Here is a 21,181-nt window from a genome sequence, read left to right as displayed (position 1 = left end):
ATGTAGATCTATGTAGTATTTGTCAACTGACCATTGACACAGATGGATGGAAAGGATTGAATTCAGAAAACTAACCAAGATTCATGTGAATAAGGAATGTGGTTTATTAGTTTTAAATATTAGGTAAAGTAACAGAAAACACAACTGTTAGGATAACGTTGAAAACTATTGCTCATAGGTTATAGATTCAAATCATGATTAGGAATGAATGAATAAATGAATAAATAGGTAGTAAACCCGGATTAAGAATATATAAACAAGGTTGTAACTTTACGTTTATTGAGGCTACACATATATACACAAGATGGAAGTCACTGTAATGTGGTCAGTGGTTAGACCTTAGAAGGTCTGGAACCAACAGACTCTGAGACTAGAAGGAGGTGAGTTTTTATAGCTAATGGTAGGCTCAAATGCAGTTTTGAACAGACTGTCTCATGTGACTTATTTGGAGGTTGTGATTGGTTGGGTTGTATATTGGCACATGATAGTAAGAGACAAATTGTGCCAACACCAACCAATCAGAGTGGTAGACACAACTGGGTCCAAAACAGTGCCTGAAGGTTAGCTGTTACCTGCTATATTCGTATGTATTTATATGTAATAGAGAGAGGAAGTTCACTAGAGTTCGCTACAAATATATGAAACCGGATTAACAGAGGACTACATCTGCTTGAAAAACTTAAATAGTGGACAATAGTGTTGTGAAAGCACAATGGTTTAGGGTTTGGTATCTGATACAGTACAGTGATTGATGGTCATTTAGGAAAAAGGTGTGGAAATTATAGAATATATACTGATATGTTTATGAACTAAAGTTTTATTTGCTATCTCCTGACATATTTCTTTTGAAACTTTAGAATTATCTTTTCTTTACAGTCCACAACCCTGATCAGACTTATAGTGAAAAGCATTCTGGCTATGATCATTCCAATTTATTTTCAGATACAGTACATCTGTCACTATGTTATTCAATATTTCTTTCCTTTAAGATGATAGTGTAGGGTAAAATTTGAGGAACATTTAGCTGATATATTTGAACAGGTCAACTGACCATGTAGTGGCACCCATGTTTTTATGTGCATGCAAAGTTATTCCATATCATGAAGTCTATTAACTAGCAATATATTAATATATTGAATAATAAGCAAAGTAAGTTCACAAAGTTGTATGAGGGTCCTTCCTCAAAGAATGAAGGGCCTAATTTATTCCACTTATTTGACGACACAGGCCACTATGAGTTTCCTTGAATTTTATTGTTCTGTTGTTGATGAGTTAAACTTGACAACTTGAGATCCTCAAGGATTTTATGTGTTGGGCTTTTACACAAGTCACACAACAACAGTCTAGTTGAAAATACAAGTTAATTTCTGCACGTGTGTGTACACAGAAATGCACACACACATCACATACATGTGTAAACATCACTCGCACACACACACACACACACACACACACACACACACACACACACACACACACACACACACCACTCACATGTGCATACACACTTCACACATGCACACACACATCACATACATGTGTAAACATCACTCGCACATGCAAACACACGCACACACACACACCACTCTCACACACACACACCACTCACATGTGCATACACACTTCACACATGCACACACACATCACATACATGCATACACACCACACACACATGATGTGGTTGTATATATAGAGATTCTATTTCAATAAAAACAAAATCCCTGATTTCAAAAACTATTGGCAATGTGAATTTAGTTGTCCTGGATGCTGTAGTGTATGAAATAGAAGAAATGTAGCATTTGGCAAAAAAATAAATGAATGAATGGCCATCCTAAAATACTACAATATATGTTGTAACATTATTTTCTTTATAATTATATTCATTTTCATATGCAAACACTACAGCATGAAAATAAATTCAAAATATATTTCATTTTATAAATTTTATAATTCATTATTTCAAAATTAGAATAAGGTATTTAAAAAAAATTAGCATGGTTTTCTATGGCATGGCTGTGTGGTAAGAAGTTTGCTTCACAACCACATGGTTCTGGGTTCAGTCCTACTGTGTTGCCCCTTGGGCAATTGTCTTCTGCTATATCCCCAGGCTGACCAAAGCCTTGTGAGGGGATTTAGTAGATGGAAACTGAAAGATGTCTGTCATATGTGTGTGTGTTGTCTTTGTGTTTGTTCCCCACCATTGCTTGACAACCAGTGTTGGTGTGTTTACATCCCTTGTAACCTAGCAGTTTGACAAAAATTACCAATAAAATAAGTACTGGGGTCAATTCATCTGACTAAAAATTCTTCAAGACGGTGCTCCAGATTGGCTGCAATCTAATGAGAAAAACAAGTGAAAGATAAAAGATGTCTCTCAATGAATTTGATATCAACCAATGTTTCCCCAGCAAGTTGTTTTTCAACCAACAAAATGCATATGGAAAAATCCAGTCAGCATTCTTGTAACAAGATTTGAAGCTTATTTTAACATCTGATTTCTTTTTTTTTTTTACTTGCTGGCATGTTGAAGATGTTGGTGGGGGCAATTATCTTTGTAGCTGGATGCCTTTTTCTATCAATAACTCAACCATGAAGTAGGAATGGAATCTGTTTTGTCACTCAGTCAAGCATATACTTGTAGGCAGCAGTAACTTATGATCTTGTGATTGTATTCTCTGTTGTTCATAACTTCCACTTCACAACCATTGTACTCATCAAAGTGTTTGTGAAGAAAATAAAGGGGATGGGTGGGTGGGAGTGACCTTATTTTTTGTGTTTTTTTTTTTATATCACTGCCATGTAACTGAAGACTAGGGGTTTTGGATTTTCTTGTATTACTTTCCCACAATAGATTAACCCCATTCAAGCCTTTAGTTTAACTCCAATTAGGTCATGTTAACAATAACAATATTTTTACTTTTGCCTAGATATAGACACTAGATTGTAAGTGAGATATAACACCCATCTCAACAAACATCTGAAACTAATAAAATTAACTTTACTTTTTTTGTGTCTATTGAAGGTTTTATGGGTGTTGCCAAGGACATCCATGAGATTGTCACCTTTAAACCTATTGGAAATAAAGAGGATGATCAACTTTACTATACCAAAATATTCCTCAACAAAGAACTACGTGTAAGTTTACTCATACATCGTCATTGTTTTAAGCTTGTAGCATTCAAATTACTCAATCAAATACTATGTTTATTTTTTCACATTATTTTGAATTAATCAGACAGTATCTCATAGCTTTGAAATTTCAATGTTGTAAATTTTATTTTTAGTATGACTTAAGTAGTGGGGCTCTGAAAGGGGTTGCATGGAGGCAGTGTCTCTGCTTTCCTGAGCTAGTTTTCCACCACATTTCTTAAAAATCATGGTAGAGGCCTTGGTCTCAGGACCATTCATGTCTAGAAACTGAGGTTGGAGTTAAGCAAGGGCATGCTCCCCGTAGAAAATCCAGCCACAAAAAAGTCTCATGAGAATGGGCACCAGCCAGTCCAAAGATTGGGTGGGCTGCATCTGCATACCTGAAAAAGAAAGGTGCATGTTCATACTAGTGATATTTAAGATGCAAGCCTCCTGTTATTTATCCAATACTTTATCAACACTAACTTTAAAAACTGTTATGTAATTATGTTGGTTTTAATGAGATAGTTATTCTATTCATATATTGTATTGTAATATTCATGTTATATGTACTATAATTACTTATAATACAGTTTCTTTTATTTTATTCTTCTTATAGACACGATGGGACATTAAATTGGATACGAAATCAGCGATATTCCAAAACTTAAATGGAGCTCTTGGTAAATTTTGTTGCTGCTCATATATATTACTCTATTCATTTTTTTTTGTTGCTGTTTTGTATTTCAGGCATTTTCTGTTTTAAAATCTTGTTTATTTAAAAATAAAATGTAATTATTATATCTATAGCCATTTTGTGCATGTATAAACATATGTAATCTTATTGTGTTGCTTTGCTTAAACATCTAAGTTGATAAAAGCATGAGATCAGCAACAGATTTATTGCAGCTTTGATTCCCATATAGTCTCCATAGGACCAGTGAAATTAAGTTACATGCTGTCGTAGTTAAGTGTATAGATTATCTGTTATACATTCTGCTATACGTATGTAAAATGTCATGTTGCTTTCATAAAATTCAACTAAGGTTAACTATACATAACACAATGCAGCATACAATAAATATATTATTCTGTGTTGTGGTGAGGATTGTTAAAACCCAAGTTAATTGAAATCAAAGTAGTATAGTTACTGTGCCTTATATTAACATAAGTTATAACCCCAAACAGTTTTCATTAGAAGATTATACATATTCCTGAGTTGCATTTGTTTGATAAATGATTTCATGCAGTGAGTAATGTCAGTGTCTGGGCTACAGATGTAGAGCAAAATTTCTTGACACTTAGGGTTATATTAGCAGCAGAACCTAGACTTGTCTGGGTTTATGAGTTTATTAACCCCAAATAAATACAGTCACATGATTTCACTATATTTGGGGTGAATTGCTTTAAGAAGATGCTAACAGTTTTCAGTTTGTCTGGGAATTTTGATACCCTCAGAATTGTTGCATCCAGGCCATCAAGAAGAAGGTACAATTTGAGATTCTTAGAAATGTACAGAAAAATAAACATGTCTTTTTGAACCCAAGCACATGTGGCCTGAAAAACACAAAGTATAGATAGGGCAGCATAGTTCTCAGGAAAACTTAGTTACTTAATAATTTTGAACAAACAGACATAAGTATTGACTCCTAGAAGAGACATTTGTAGCTAAAGATTTTATATTTTCTATAATCCAGGCTTCTTTGCTCTCTCTTATTTATGCTGTGGGATTTTTCATTGCCATTGAGTTCTCTGTTGAGGTGGTTTTCATTCTTTGTACACCATCTCATAAGAATTTTTTCTTATGTACAATGGCCTTTTTCTCTGGGACAAATTTGTAACATATGGCTTGCATTAAGGATATGAATTCTTTGAGTTTCATGTTGATGTCATGTGTGGAGATACAATACATACAATCACATTCACTTCTCTAAATCTTATTTGTAAATGATGCAGGTGTGACTGTGTGGTAAGAAGCTTGCTTTCTAATCATGTGGTTCTGGGTTCAGTCCCACTGGTTGACACTTTGGGAAAGCGTTTTCTGTTATAGCATCGGGTCAATCAGAGCTTTGTGAGTAGATTTGGTAGATGGAAACTGAAAGAAGCACATTGTATATATATATGTGTGTGTCTGTGTCTATGCTTGTCCCCTACCACCACTTGACAAGTAGGGTTGGTGTGTTTACATCTCCGTAACTTAGGGGTTTGGCAAAAGAGATCAATAGCATAAGTATCTGGTTTAAAAGAAAGATATGTGCTGGCATCGGTTGGGCAGTTTGACTGGAGATGGCAAACTGGAGAGCTGCACCAGGTTCCAATCTGATTTGGCTTGGCTTCCCTTCTTAGCTCCTAATGCCAACCACTTTACAGTGTGTGCTGGGTGCTTTTGACGTGGTACTGACATGAGTGCTTATTATGTGGAACTGGCACAAGACTCTTGCAGGTTAGTCCTCCTCACCATGGGGAGCAGCCTTAACACTTCTGCTGTACAGGACTGGTCTTCTTGAGTATCTGCTGTGTAGGACGGGTCTGCTTCATTAATTCAAACCAATGGTAATAAATGAATATTCTATTGATATTTGGCAGAGCAATCTGAACACTAAAGGGCTAACCCTTAGTTGTTTATCGTAAACTATGCTACATAATTCTGAGTAAAACATAACAGTTCTGAAATAATGTTTTCCTATTCCTGTTTTGTTGTAGGTGAGATTATGGTGAAATTTAAAGGGGCTCACAGTTTCCTGTATAATGTCAAAACTAGACAAACACCAACTGTTGTACATGGAAATGGACCAGTCAAGGTAAAGTATGAAGGAGAATGTTGTTAATTCTTATTGTATGGTGGAGATTGTGATGGCATTTGTTGTCATTTAGCCCCAGGTTAGCCTTGTCAAACAAAGGCTTTCCAACCATGTTCACCCTGTCTTTTTGTATATCATGAACTATATATTGTGTACTGAATCTTTTCATTTTTAAGACAGTAGGTTGTAATTTGAGGGAGATTTGGCTACTATTTCCAGCAGTCAAGCAACCATGTTGAGGTTCTGTAGTGTGTAGTAGTTGTGTGCATGTTTGTGGTGTCTAGAGTTATTGTTTAGTTCCAGGTCATCCTTGACTGAGTAGATTTATGATCAAAACCTTTCCAACTGTGGCCATCTCATCCTTTTTCTGTGATGTGAACTGAAACCCATGTTCACATTATCCAACATGTACTTTTTTTTTTAAAGATGGTAGACTACGGTTTGGTTGCTATTTCTAGCAGGTTGAATGACAATGTAGAGGTTTGTTCATTGACTCCTAATGTCAATAGTGAGTATGTGGTGACAGTAGCAGAGGTTGTGCTTGTTTTATATGTATTGGTGGTTCAGTGGTTAGTGTTGGGCTCACAACATGAGGTAGTGAGTTAGATTTCCAGACTGGGATGTATGTTGCGTTCTTGAGCAAAACACTTTATATCATATTGCTCCAGTTCCCACAACTATAGAAATAAGTTGCAACGTCACTGACCTTAAGCCGTATTGGCCTTTTCCTTTCCCTTGGATAATATCAGTGGTGTGGAGACATGAGGCTGGTATGCATGGGTGACTGCTGGTCTTCCATAAACAAACTTGCTTGGACTTGTGCCTTGGAGGTTAACTTTCTAGGTGCAGTCCCATGGTCATTCATGATCGAAGAGGGTCTCTTTTTTGCAGTGGTGTTTACAATATGAGGGGTGCTGAAAAGTTCCTGGCTTTAAGGGTATCATGAAAGGCCTGGTTGGAGGCTCAGCCTTCAGAGTTCTTTTACAGGCTTTAAAAAAACTGAAGCACTGCTGCAATAAGTGTGTGAATCTGAGAAGGGGGAATATGTTGAATAAAATCATAATTAACTGATCCTCTTGTATTGTCTTTTATCCAAAGCCAGGAACTTCTCAGCACCCCCTCGTATGTGACAGTGGTGATGATTATATTATAGTGGTGCTGGTATCTGTAATGTGGTGATGATGTTTGTACTGTATTTGTTGTGATGTATGTAGGGCAGTAATGGTGTCTATAATATATGGTGAACAAAGGCAGCGTGCTGGCAGAATCATTAGCACACTGGGCAGAATGCTTAGCAGCATTTTGTGTGTCTTTATGTTGAGTTCAAATGCTGCTGTGGTCAGCTTTGCCTTTCATCCTATCGTGTTCAATAAAGTAAGTACCAGTTGAAATCTGGGGTCAATGTAATCAACTTACCCCTTCCCCAGAAATTGCTGGCCTTGGGCCAAAATCTGAAACCAAAATATGGTGAAGATAGAGGTATATAGTGTGTGTGTGTGTGTGTGTAATGCTAATATTGTGTATGTGTACTACATAGCATTGTATTTTGATGCTTTTCCTATTCCTAAATATTTCACCTGATCGTCATCTTTCATCATTCTGGCATATTCTTTTTTTTAGGAAGAATTCAGTCGAATTGCCAATTATCTTGGAGATGGTTGGACAAAAACTGGTGGTTGTTTTTCCTGTAAGGAAGATGTGCTCAGCCTATCTTCTGTAAAGGTAATTACATCTAATGATATAAAACAATCTATATTATATATGATTTGTTGCAATATGCTAAGCTAATTGTATATACATCAACATCTCTGTTGTCTTGCCAAAAGCTCTTTCTCTAGGGTCTGTTGTCTCAACGAACAGTTTTGTCTGGGCAGGTGGGTGGGTGGGTGATGGGGGTGTGGTCTGCTATCAAATGTACATCTTTGAATCATTGTGTTAGATTCCTAAAAGTTCTTTAATATGAGCTGCTGAAATTTGAGTTTTAAAATAGTGTTGGAATTATCATCATCACTTAATGGCATGGGTAGAAATTTTAATCTGCAAAGGAATTTCTTTTCACATTGACTTATGATATTTTCCATGCTTAAGCATGGTTTTGATGGGTTTAGTAAATTTTGATGTGTGCTTAATGGAGTTGTGTGTTTATAGCTGACCTCTTTTAGTAATTATTTGACTTTGATACAACAATAGTACTCTCTCTCTCTCTCATAAGCAACTCAAATGACATAACACCAGGTATTATGTAATTTGTGAGGATTCATGACTCAGACTTGAGTATAGGAATGTTTGATCTCATTACTCTCTATTCATCTGAGACAATGTAATAACTGTAAATGGTTTACTCCCCTAGCAATCAGATTACTCTATCAAATCTAATGCTTATGTATTCACATTGTTTTGTGGAGAGTACCTGCACAAGGGGTAGACCCAGGAAGACACGGGACGAAGTAGTGAGAAAGAATCTTCAGGTGCTGAGCCTCACTGAGGAAATTAGGAGGGACTGGGAGATGTGGTTATTTGCTGTACTTGATAGGACATGTCAACTTAAGTAAAATTGCTGTCTTCCACACATACAGGTTTGTCCTTTCAGGTGCCATTGCCACTTAAACAGTACCTGTGCTAGTGCTGTGTAAATGCAGTCATGCAGTGGAACATAAAAAGCACCCAGCACACTTTGTTAAGTGGTTGACATTAGAAAGAGTATCTAGTCATAGAAACCATGCCTTGACAGATAACTGGAGTCTGGGCAGCTCCCTGCCAGCTAGTGCCATGTCAAATCATCCATCCCATGCCAGCATAGAAAGTGGATGTTAAATGATGATGATGACGTTTTGAATTACTCATGCATTATCTTGTAAATTTGAGATTTTCCTTATGTGACTATCTTTTATTTTTTACCTGTTTTAGTCATTAGATTGTGACCATGCTAGGGCACTATCTTGAAGAATTTTTAGTCAAACAAATCAACCCTGGGACTTTCTTTTTAAGCCTGCTACTTATTCTATCTATCGTTTTTGCTGAACCGCTAAGTAATGGGGACGTAAACACACCAACATTGGTTGTTAAGTGGTGAGTGTGGGACAAACATAGACACAAAGATACACAGATATATGTATATATGATGGGTTCCTTCCAGTTTCCATTTAACAAATCTACTCACAAGGCTTTGGTTGGACCAAGGCTATAGTAGAAGACACTTTCCTACGGTGCCATGCAATGGGACTGAACTCAGATCCATGGGGTTGGGAAGTAAACTTCTTACCACATAACCAGACCTGTGCCTAATCATATTGTAAGGTAGGTGTGAGAACCGGGATCTGGCCAATTAAGATGTTAAAAGATAAACTTATTCAGACAAGGTCATTCATTCACCCATCACAGCTCATTCAAATTTAAGTCAGATATAGATTAAATAAATCTTACTTTTTTTTTTACCAGAGTTAAATATTTCAGGAAAAAAAAAAAAGTGTCTTATGATTGTTTCACAACCATTTTTCCATGCTTTGCATGGGTTGAGGTGGTTTATTTGTTGATAGAACTGTTTTTAAAATTGAACATTGCTGACCACTCAAAGTAAACTGAAATATAATTGTAAGATTTGAAACTACAAAATTTAAGAAACTATCATCATTATTTTAACATCTACTTTTCTGTGTTTGCATGGATTAAGTGGAGCTTATTGGGGGAGATTTTTCTATAGCTGGATGCCTTTCCTGTTGCTAACTCTCACCTGTTTCTGAACAAGGTAATATTTTCCCAAAGCTAGATTATCTTCCCATGGAAGACTGGAAATAGGTGTTTGTTTAGAACCTTCATGTGATGTCAACACAGAGTTTTTCTTTAAAGAAGGTAAAATTTATCCCAGAAATATCATGGAATGACTGTCATTGCTATGATTTCTCTAAACTTTTTCAGATTTCTGATTATCCAAAAGTAATGATTGCAGTTTTTATACATCACAATATTCCATTTATGAGAGAATTCTTTGATAAAGTTTACAAGTTGGATTATCCATCGAAACGCATTGATTTATATATCCATAACAAAGTGAGTTACACTTTTTACTTCTCAGTTTTTTTTTTCTTTGCTTTTTATATCTCTGATATGTTGAGTTTTTACTTTTCAGTTTTGCATTTAAAAATAGATTTGATAAAACAATCTGTTGTTTAAAGCGTTTTATATTTTATATTGCCAATTTCAAAAAACAATAATGTCATTTATTTATAGATTTCTAATGGTGCATAGATTCATTGCATTTATGATGGTAAGAAGTGACAAGGGAGTGTCTGTGAAGCTCATTCAGAACAAATACCACGGGGTATTTTTGTTTACAAACACTTGTTGATCAGTTTTATCACTGTTATTTAGATCTTTCACCAATGTGTATGCATAAAAGATGCATACCTACCTACATACATGTATATACTTTGGGCTTCTGCATAGTTTCCATATAACAAATTCCACTCAATGCATTTTTTAATCCAAGATTTTAGTAGAAGAGACTTGACTAAAGTATCATACATTAGATTTGGAATCATGTGTTTGCAAAATCAAGCTTTCTAGCCAAACAACCATACTAGCATCTGTACCATAGAGCCATGGTTGCATCCATGTCAAGAACTAATTACTGGACCTTTGTGCTTAACAATTTTAAGTATCATCTGTATTGTTTAAACTTTAGCTTATGTTCTAAGTTTGAACTATAATTGTTTAATAAGCCTTTTTTTCCCCTTTTCTGCTTCTATTCATCATCATCATCATCATCATCGTTTAACGTCCGCTTTCCATGCTAGCATGGGTTGGACGATTTGATTGAGGACTGGTGAAACCGGATGGCAACACCAGGCTCCAATCTAATTTGGCAGAGTTTCTACAGCTGGATGCCCTTCCTAACGCCAACCACTCAGAGAGTGTAGTGGGTGCATTTACGTGTCACCCGCACGAAAACGGCCACGCTCGAAATGGTGTCTTTTATGTGCCACCCGCACAAGCCAGTCCAGGGGCACTGGCAACGATCTCACTCGAAAATCCTACGGGAGCCAGTCAGGCGGTACTGGCAACGGCCACGCTCAAAATGGTGCATCTCATGTGCCACCCGCACAAGAGCCAGTCCAGGGGCACTGGCAACGATCTTACTTGGCTTGCCGGGTCTTCTCACGCACAGCACATTTCCAAAGGTCTCGGTCAGTAGTCATCGCCTCGGTGAGGCCCAATGTACGAAGGTCTTGCCTCACCACCTCAGCCCAGGTCTTCTTAGGCCTACCTCTTCCACGGGTTCCCTCAACTGTTAGGGTGTGGCACTTTTTCACGCAGCTATCCTCATCCATTCTCACCACATGTCCATACCAGCGCAATCGTCTCTCTTGCACACCACAACTGATGCTTCTAATGTTCAGCTTTTCTCTCAAGATACTTACACTCTGACGGGTATTCACATTGACATTACACATCCAACGGAGCATAATGGCTTCATTCCTTGCAAGCTTACGTATGTCCTCAGCAGTTACAGCCCATGTTTCACTGCCATGTAGCATGGCTGTTCGTACGCATGCGTCATACAGTCTGCCTTTTACTCTGAGTGAGAGTCCCTTTGTCGCCAGCAGGGGTAAGAGCTCTCTAAACTTTGCCCAGGTTATTCTTATTCTAGCAGCTACACTTTCAGCGCACCCACCCCCACTACTAACTTGGTCGCCCAGATAGCGGAAGCTATCGACTACCTCTAGTTTTTCACCCTGGAATGAGATAGAAGTTGTTTCCTGTTTGCTTACAGTCTTTATTGCACCTGAACATCTGCCACAAACAAAAACTAACTTGCTAGTTAACCTGCCTTTGATGTTGCTGCACCTCTTATGTGTCCATAGCTTGCACCGGGTACATCTTATAGAGTTACTACCTACTCCTTTTCTACATACTGAGCAGGGCCATCTACCTGAAGGGGTTTGTGTTTCGTCTACCTTCCTACTTATTAGGATTTTGGTTTTAGCTAGGTTGACTCTAAGGCCCTTCAATTCTAGACCTTGCTTCCACACCTGAAACTTCTCCTCTAGTTCTGATAGTGACTCCGCAATTAGGGCAAGGTCATCAGCATAGAGGAGCTCCCAGGGGCAACCTGTCTTGAACTCCTCTGTGATTGCCTGGAGGACTATGATAAATAGGAGGGGGCTGAGGACGGAACCTTGGTGGACCCCTACCTCTACCCGGAATTCATTGCTGTACTCATTTCCAACCCTCACCTTACTGGCAGCATCTCTGTACATGGCTCGCACAGCTCTCACTAACCATTCTTCTATCCCAAGTTTCCTCATTGACCACCAGATAAGGGATCGGGGGACCCTGTCAAAGGCTTTCTCCATGTCAACGAAAGCCAGGTACAGAGGTTTATCCTTAGCTAGGTATTTCTCCTGCAGCTGTCTCACTAGAAATAAGGCATCAGTAGTGCTTTTACCTGGCACGAACCCAAACTGCATCTCATCTAAATTGATTCGTTCCCTAATTAGTTGGGCTATGACCCTCTCTGTAACTTTCATAACCTGATCTAACAGCTTGATGCCTCTGTAATTATTTGTATCTAAAGCGTCACCTTTACCTTTGTAGCAGTTGACTATGATGCTGCTACACCAGTCATTTGGTATGACTCCTTCGTGTATCACCTGGTTCGTAATACAGGTGACTAGGCTATAGCCAACACTGCCAGATATTTTGAGCATCTCTGCAGTGATTCCTGATGGGCCGGGGGCTTTCCCGGTCTTCATACTCTTAATTGCTTTATCTACCCTGGTATTATCAACTCGGATAGCTGGTCCCTCTATTGGGTCGACATACGGCAGGCTCTCTTCCTCCCATTCATTCTCTTTATTAAGCAATCTATCGTAGTGGCATCTCCAGACCTCTTTCTTTGCATCCTCATTTAGTGCAAGCGTACCATCATCCATGCGAACACATTTCTCTCCTACAACATCACTATTCTCTCTCCTACACTGTCTTGCAACACGAAATACCTCGAGTCTTTGGTCCTCACGGCGCAGAACATTGGCAAATCTTTTCTTATCTGCTTCCCCTCTGGCTAAATAAACCTGTCGCCTAGCCTCCCTTCTGGCACATTGGTACAATTCCCTGCTACCACCGTTCTTCCAGTCCTTCCAAGCCTGTTTCTTTTGTCTAATAGCCCTGTCTACCTCCTTGTTCCACCACCACGTTACTCTGGGTCGGGAGGGGACCTTACACCACCCACAAATCTGGTCGGTGGCTTTCAACAGGTTGTCCCGCAGAAATCTCCAATTGTCCTCCACGTTGTATAATGCTATATCCCCTTCTATTTCGTTAAATGCTTCAAGTAACTTGTCTCTAAGTCTCTGTCCATTTGCAGGGTCTTTAAGCTTCCACACCCTTCTCCTCCAAGCCCGTCTAATTCTGGGCACCCATTTTGCCTTGATCCCAAAGTTGCTAACTACTAATCTATGTTGTGGGGTACATTCTTCGCCAGGGTAGGTTTTGGCATTTATAAGCCGCCCTCTTTCCCTATTTCTGGCGAGGATGTAGTCGATTTGGCTAGAATGTCTGCCGGAGCAGTAGGTGACTAGGTGACTGGCAGGTTTCCTGAAGTTGGTATTGCAGACCATAAGATCGGTTGCATCACAGAACTCCAGCAGTCTGGTTCCCTCCTCGTTGCGGGAACCGAAGCCATAGCCTCCATGTATGCCATGGAAGCCTCCAGCACGACGTCCGACATGACCATTGAAGTCTCCAGCCACAAAGAGAAGGTCCCTGTCACTCGTCGACGAGGTAGTTTGCAAGAGGGTGTCATAGAATTGGTCTTTCAGACCATCTGGTAGCCCCGGTTGAGGGTGCATAGGCTGAGATGACAGTAGCTAATCTATGATGAAGCACTAGTCTAATCTTAAGTACTCTGTCACTTACTCTAACGACCTCGATTACCTTATCCACCAATTTCTCCGCTAGAAGTATTCCTACGCCCCCGACCCCGTCAGTGTTCCCTGCCCAGAAAATCTTGTACCTGTGTTCTTTGCCTGTGAGGAACCTCGCAGAACCTCCTCTCCATCTTACTTCCTGGATGCAGCACATATCTACGCGTCTCCGTTCAAGCATCTCAACAATTTCACCAGATCTACCTTTCAGCGTGCCGACGTTGAGAGTGCCAATCCTAACAGTATGGGTGTTGGGGGTGTGGGCCTGTAGCCTGGGAAAGGGGGAAGCAGTGTCGTGTACCTGAAAAGAAAACTTGCAATTGGAAGAATTCATAATCAAAACAGTACCTACAACCTGCAAACATTACTCAAACTTAATGCGCTACCCAAAGGTTGGGGAGAGGATGGCCAAGGCCACTAGATGGGTTCCGGGAGACAGCCGAGGATGACAGGATGACGGAGGAATGCACTTCCGGTGGAGGGGGTGGGAGGGCGGGTGTACCATCAGCGAGGAGATAGGCCTCTTAATCGTAGATTTTAAATATTTGAGAGACAACAATGCATAAATCGTAATTTTTAAAAGAGCAATGAAATCTAGGTGAATAGAATATATACATAGCATGAATTTAGGAAGCTTAGAGAATGAATAAGTATGAATTTAAGACAAAAACTGAATTCAATTGAATTTCATGGAGAGAAACAAGATAAATAATAGAGGGCAGACTAAAGCGCGAAAGGTATGAGATGTTTGAGGCCGTAAATAAATAAAAATCTCTATCTTATCTGCATCTTGGAGACTTCGTCATAATATGTCAGCGGAGAAGAGATTGAGATAATTTAGAATGGATTTCTCATTTATATATACCCAGAACCTGAAAACCTTAAGGAAAAACTACGAGAGAGAGAGAGAGGGAGAGGGACTGATTTAGAGAGGATGGAGGGATAGACAGAGGCATGGCGGGAGAAAGGATCATCATCATCATCATCATATATATATATATATATATATATATATATAAAGAGAGAGAGAGAGGGGGGACCAGTCAAGCAGCACATCACGCTGTAATTCTTGGGCTGAGAAATCAACACTTAAAAGCCATAACTTTAAAGGAGCGATAAGAATTTTTGAATAAAGGAAAATGGGTAGGGGTGGGTAGGTACCGTCAGCGAGGAGATAGGCCTCTTAATCATAGATTTTAAATATTTGAGAGACAACAATGCATAAATCGTAATTTTTAAAAGAGCAATGAAATCTAGGTGAATAGAATATATACGTAGCATGAATTTAGGAAGCTTAGAGAATGAATAAGTATGAATTTAAGACAAAAACTGAATTCAATTGAATTTCATGGAGAGAAACAAGATAAATAATAGAGGGCAGACTAAAGCGCGAAAGGTATGAGATGTTTGAGGCCGTAAATAAATAAAAATCTCTATCTTATCTGCATCTTGGAGACTTCGTCGTAGTATGTCAGCGGAGAAGAGATTGAGATAATTTAGAATGGATTTCTATTGACTGTAATTATATTTTTTACTTTGTTAGTTTAAAGAAATTGCATTACTGTAGTCTTAGGTTGATCAGTACCAGATGGAAACTGTGTTGAAGTCTATATATATATATATATATATATATATATATATATATATATGTCGATTTAAATGAGAGCTCAAAACTGATCCATTGAAAATACTTTATAATGATAATGATAATTATCATTATCATAATAAAGTATTTTCAATGGATCAGTTTTGAGCTCTCATTTAAATCGATATAAATACAAAAACTCACTTGTGAGTATTTTGCTACGTTTGTTAACAGATACAATATTTTTGCCTAATTTTGGTATAAAAATATATATAAATATATATATAAGTATGTATATATAACTAGAATAGGGATTTGAAGAATTAAACAGAACTCATTGCAAGTTCTCCACCCAGCATGCAGTTATTGAGAAAAACAGTGGTTAAGGCTAGAGTTTAACCTCACCATCTTTCTGAAAATCCAGGAATCACAAAAGTGGAGAGCACATATGAATTAACTAGATAAGACAAGTGAGAGAATAGATGTTCATTCCATCTGTTAACAGCTGTTTTGTAATCTGTGTCTGGTTAAATTAGCGATGCTACATCATCTGACTCACATATAAATATATATATAAATATAATTGTACTGTAACATAATGAACAGACAACACATCAGAATGAATCATGGCAAGTGACACATCAAATTTCTGCTAGAATTAGCAAGTTTTTTTCTTTATATAGTAGCTAGCTATAGATGCATTTGGCAGCATATAAATTGGTCAGATAATGTACATATGTATATGTAAAATATATATTACATTGTTGAAAGCTTAACACTCGAGCTTGTTTTATAATGTCAAAGACTTCTATTATGCTTTTCATTCATTTTATGTTCATTGTTAAGGTTGTTGAAACTATAAATTTCAAACATATTAGAACAATAATAATATAAACTTTCTTCCCTAATGAGACTGTATATTTTTCAAACTATGAAATAAACTTCTGTATATTAATTTCTTTGGTTTTCAAGCAGTGTTCATTGTATCTTCAAACTACTGTAAATATGAAATTTAACTTACAAACATGGAAGTTAAACAACAATTTTGTTTGTGTAGCTATACACAGCAGTCTCTTGATAGTTTAGTGAGGTTAAACTGAAACTGCAGTTGTCTCAATGTCTATGCAGGTTTGTTGAGAACTTAGTAAATATATGTCCAGGATTCATTCCATATAAGTCTCTGTGTGTGTACATACACACACACACACTCACACTTTATACTCTAGTATAGTAAATATTTTCATAACAAACTTTTGGACTTAAGTGTAGTACCTGCTGTGATTGTTTCTCTTGTTTATCTCACTATAACTGATCTTTACAGATGGAATATCACCATGAGGAAGTGAAATCATTTATTAAAGATGCTGAAGACAGCTACAATTCTTTGCATTACATAACTCCAGAAAACAATGTTGATGAAGCAACGAGCAGGAATTGGGCTGTGTAAGTCATTGATTTTTTTTCATTCACATAATTTAGCAGTCATACCAGTCTAGCGTGTGTGAGACAAAGAAATACTGGAAGAGAGAATGATTGTTTTAAAGCTGCTTTGCTTTGCTACAGTCTGGTAAATAGACTTTGTTACACACTTCATTGTTATGTGGAATGCAGAGTGTGATTCTGGGTATGTTTATGGGAATGTAGTGCTGCAGTTTGGCTATATTTCACAGAGTACATTCTGACAGTTGTATGAGGTGTAGTATGGTAGCGTTGGTATACTATGTAATGTACAGTATAGTAATATTAATATGTTGTGTGGAACAAAGGTGGCAAACTAGCAGAATCATTAGCATGCCAGGCAAAATGCTTAGCGGCATTTCATCTGTCTTTACGTTCTGAGTTCAGATTCCACCAAGACTGACCTTACCTTTCATCTTTTTGGGGTCAATAAAATAAGTACCAGTTGAGGTTGATGTAATTGGCTTAATCCTTTCCTGGAAATTGCTGGCCTTGTGCCCAAAATTTGAAACCATTTTACTACTACTACTACTACTGCTACTACTACTACTACTACTACTACTACTACTACTACTATTATTATCATTATCATTATTAGTTATCTAGTAAACAATATTTCGACATCTCGTGTGTCTTCAACTGGTTCAAAAAATAAATTTGTCAATCTACTTCATTTTGGTTAATATAGAAAGGACTTTTTTCTAAACCATTGTGTCAAGCTGATTTTTCCATGATCTTACTTATTCTTGAGGAACTCTTGAAGTAAATTCTATGTCTCAAGAAACTATTACATAAACATTGTTATATATTATTATTTATCTTTTCCTTTCTCTTTCATTAAAAATAAATTTCATAAAATGTCTTCTTGCTTCATAGAGACACCAGGATTTTCCTACCTCAGAAAATATGCTGTGAATACATAATAAAATTATAAATGTAGAATTAAATATGAAAATAACTTTAAAATGCATTTGCATATGATTAGCCTCTTTATTACTATTCCTTACAGAACCCAGCAGTTGTGGGAGATCTTGCTTAACTGTTGTGTTAAAATAGTCAGGTTATCATTGCTGCCGATGTTATGTAAATGTAAGATGTTTCTAAGATTATAATTTATATTTAGAGTCTGCTTTTGCAATATTCATATCTGCACTACATTTTAATAAGTTTGGTCTTTGATTTCCATCAGGAGTCACATTCTTGGTTATGTACATAGAGCTTGACTGTATTCTTACTAAACCATTGTGTCCCAAGGTACTTAATGTTTTATCTACTGGCACAAAAGTTCCTAGTTTGAATTCAATGTAGGATCATGTTGATTGGAGATTAAACTAATTGAGAAGCAGTGGAGATGTAAATATTGTAAATACATGTTTTAAAGATGTTAAAAAGTTTGGGAAATTAAATCTTAGCAACAATAACAACTCAACGCAGATATTTAGATATTTAACCCCGTAGCATTCAGATTACGTTGTCAAATGTAATGCTTATTATTCACATTATTTTCAATTATTCACTTATAATCTTGTAGCTTTGAGATTTTGATGATGTGATTGTTTGTTTTTTGAATGATGTTGTAAAGCAGATGTGAAAGGCTAAAGTGGTCATTTTGGACATGAAACAGGTAGAATATTTTGGCAGGATACGTCTGGTTTAAACACTAAAAAGTTAATGGACATGTTTCCATATGGCCATATTTGGCATATGATCCATTAGTTGATAATCTCTACCTGAATTCTATTTCAGTGAGTCCTGTATACAGAAGTCATGTCGTTATCTTCTCTCACTTGATGCTACAGCTCATCTTGACAACCCCAAAGCATTACGACTGCTCATTGAACAGAACAGGTATGTTTAAGATCATATCAGAATATTCTTGTAATTTACATCAAACATTAATTTCAACTCTGAAATTTAATTTACATGAATTCAATTAAACTAAATTAATATTTAGAAAGGTTATTTTTGTTTGGTTTCAGTTTAATTTTTTTTTAAATTTATTTATTTATTCATTTATTTTTTGTTCTAACTTCCAAAGATTTTTCATTACAGAAGTGTTTTAGCTCCTATGGTAGCTCGCCCTGGTAAGTTCTGGAGTAACTTCTGGGGAGCAATTAGTAATGATGGTTATTATGCTCGTTCAGAAGATTATCTGGACATTGTGGACAGTACAAGACGGTGAGTGTTCAACCTATCAGTCTACTTTAGAACCAAATGTATTGTTGCCTTGATGAACTTAGTTTTTATATATTTGTGTGTAGTGGCATTTGAAAATGTCTAACTGTTTACTTTGTTGGTCTTCATATAAGCATTGCATCTTCTACATCCTATCACTCCTCTACACTAACTGGAACAATCCTCTACATTCAATTAATTCTCTACATTCTAACAATCCTCTATACTTCTATATATCTTCTTCATACTATTAATCATTTACATTTTATCACTTCTCTTTTCTTTGTCAGTTAGCTACATTCTTTCAATCTTCTGTGTTCTATCAATCTTCTCCATTCCGTTACTCCTTTACACTCTATCAATCACACACAGTGTATCAGTTCTCTGCTTTGTATCAATCATGTACACTCTATCATACCTCTACATTCTGTCAAACCTCTGCATTATATCAATCCTCTGTATTATATCAATTTTCTACATCAAATTAGACTTCTTTGTACCAATTCTCCACATTCTATCAATTATCTCCACACTAACCATCATCTACATTCTATCAGTCCTCCACACTTTACCAATACTCTACATTCTTATCGATCATCTACACTACAGCTACTAATCCTTTATGCTGCATCACTCTTCTGCATTCTATCAACCCTCTACATTATATCAATCCTTTATATTGAATGTATAACCATCTTAATCATCCCAATTTAAAAGATCTCGTTAACACAACCCTGTCACTGATAGATATAGTTACTGGACAGACAGTATAATTTCTGTTCTATCATATTGTCATGTTGTAAAGTGGGCTTTTGCCACTGTTATATCTGTCTTTTGATGACGGTTGTTGCTCTGACAGATATTGTTATAATTTGAACCCAAATTATAAAGTGTTGCATTATGAGAGTGACGACGTGTGAATAATGAAGGTAATGTATCTCCGAATTAATCACATGTGTATTTATAATAAAGAAAGCTGCTTATTATCTATCTACCAAATAAACTATGTTTTTGACTTAACAATTCTTTTTTACAACTAAAATAACCTCAGCAACTAGGTTGGGTCGCACAATTTTGAGTTCATTTCCAAACAGTATTTTGATTTGTTTCTAACGTATCTTTTTCGTCCAATGTTTCACACATGTGTAGAATTCTACTCAGACAAACGTTTATGAAAATGTACACATAAATATTGTATTAAAATAAGCCACAACCAAAAAAATTGCATTAAAATACTCTTTCACTTGTTTCAGTCATTTGACTGCGGCCATGCTGGAGCACCGCCTTTAGTCGAACAAATCGACCCCGGAACTTATTCTTTGTAAGCCTAGTACTTATTCTATCGGTCTCTTTTTGCCGAACCGCTAAGTTACGGGGACATAAACACACCAGCATCGGTTGTCAAGCAATGCTAGGGGGACAAACACAGACACACACAACACACACATCTATATATACATACACATATATACGACGGGCTTCTTTCAGTTTCCGTCTACCAAATCCACTCACAAGGCTTTGGTCAGCCCGAGGCTATAGTAGAAGACACTTGCCCAAGGTGCCACGCAGTGGGACTGAACCCGGAACCATGTGGTTGGTAACCAAGCTACTTACCACACAGCCACTCCAATTTTTCTATATACTTTGAGGAAATACAGCCTCACACTCTCTCTGTCTCATGTACATAGAAAAGATGTATGCATATGTAGGTCAAGAATACGCACTCCTAGTGTTTACAGTTAGGGTTACGCCAAAAACAGGTGGTGTGTGTATTCTTTATCTCCACCTATTTATGTACGTGTATATGAAAGATAATGTGTGAGTGTGTGTGTGTGTGTGAGAGAGAGAGAGAGGTAGAGAGAGTGAGTGAGTGCCACTTGCACATACATGCAAAAAATTTCATACATCACAACACACACCTTCACTCACTCACACACACTCTCTCTTTCTCTCTCTCACACACACGCACTGTCCATTTCATATACATGTACATCTTACACTTTCTCCTCTCACTTTAAAGCAAATGTCGCCTTTTCACTTTATTCACTCTTTCAATTTTTGCTCTCTTCAAAGCATACAGAAATTAAACCAATTTTATGGAAATTAAC

General features: G+C 37.1%; 1 protein-coding gene across 1 annotated transcript in view; it reads left to right on the top strand.

Annotated features, from left to right (window-relative positions):
• LOC106878123 (multifunctional procollagen lysine hydroxylase and glycosyltransferase LH3) overlaps nucleotides 1–21,181 on the top strand; it is a 68,587-nt gene that overhangs the window by 30,091 nt on the left and 17,315 nt on the right. The window contains exons 6-13 of the mRNA XM_014927237.3: nucleotides 3,023–3,135; nucleotides 3,749–3,812; nucleotides 5,833–5,930; nucleotides 7,551–7,652; nucleotides 9,846–9,977; nucleotides 16,762–16,883; nucleotides 18,645–18,746; nucleotides 18,951–19,076. Coding sequence (XP_014782723.1) covers nucleotides 3,023–3,135; nucleotides 3,749–3,812; nucleotides 5,833–5,930; nucleotides 7,551–7,652; nucleotides 9,846–9,977; nucleotides 16,762–16,883; nucleotides 18,645–18,746; nucleotides 18,951–19,076 — 859 coding nt within the window. The remainder of the gene's footprint in view (nucleotides 1–3,022; nucleotides 3,136–3,748; nucleotides 3,813–5,832; nucleotides 5,931–7,550; nucleotides 7,653–9,845; nucleotides 9,978–16,761; nucleotides 16,884–18,644; nucleotides 18,747–18,950; nucleotides 19,077–21,181) is intronic.

This window comes from Octopus bimaculoides, chromosome 3, assembly GCF_046866305.1.
Source record: "Octopus bimaculoides isolate indiv1 chromosome 3, ASM4686630v1, whole genome shotgun sequence".
Classification (NCBI taxonomy): Eukaryota; Metazoa; Mollusca; class Cephalopoda; order Octopoda; family Octopodidae; genus Octopus; species Octopus bimaculoides.
The sequence above is the reverse complement of the archived record's forward strand: the minus strand, read 5'-3'. Positions and strand labels throughout refer to the sequence as shown.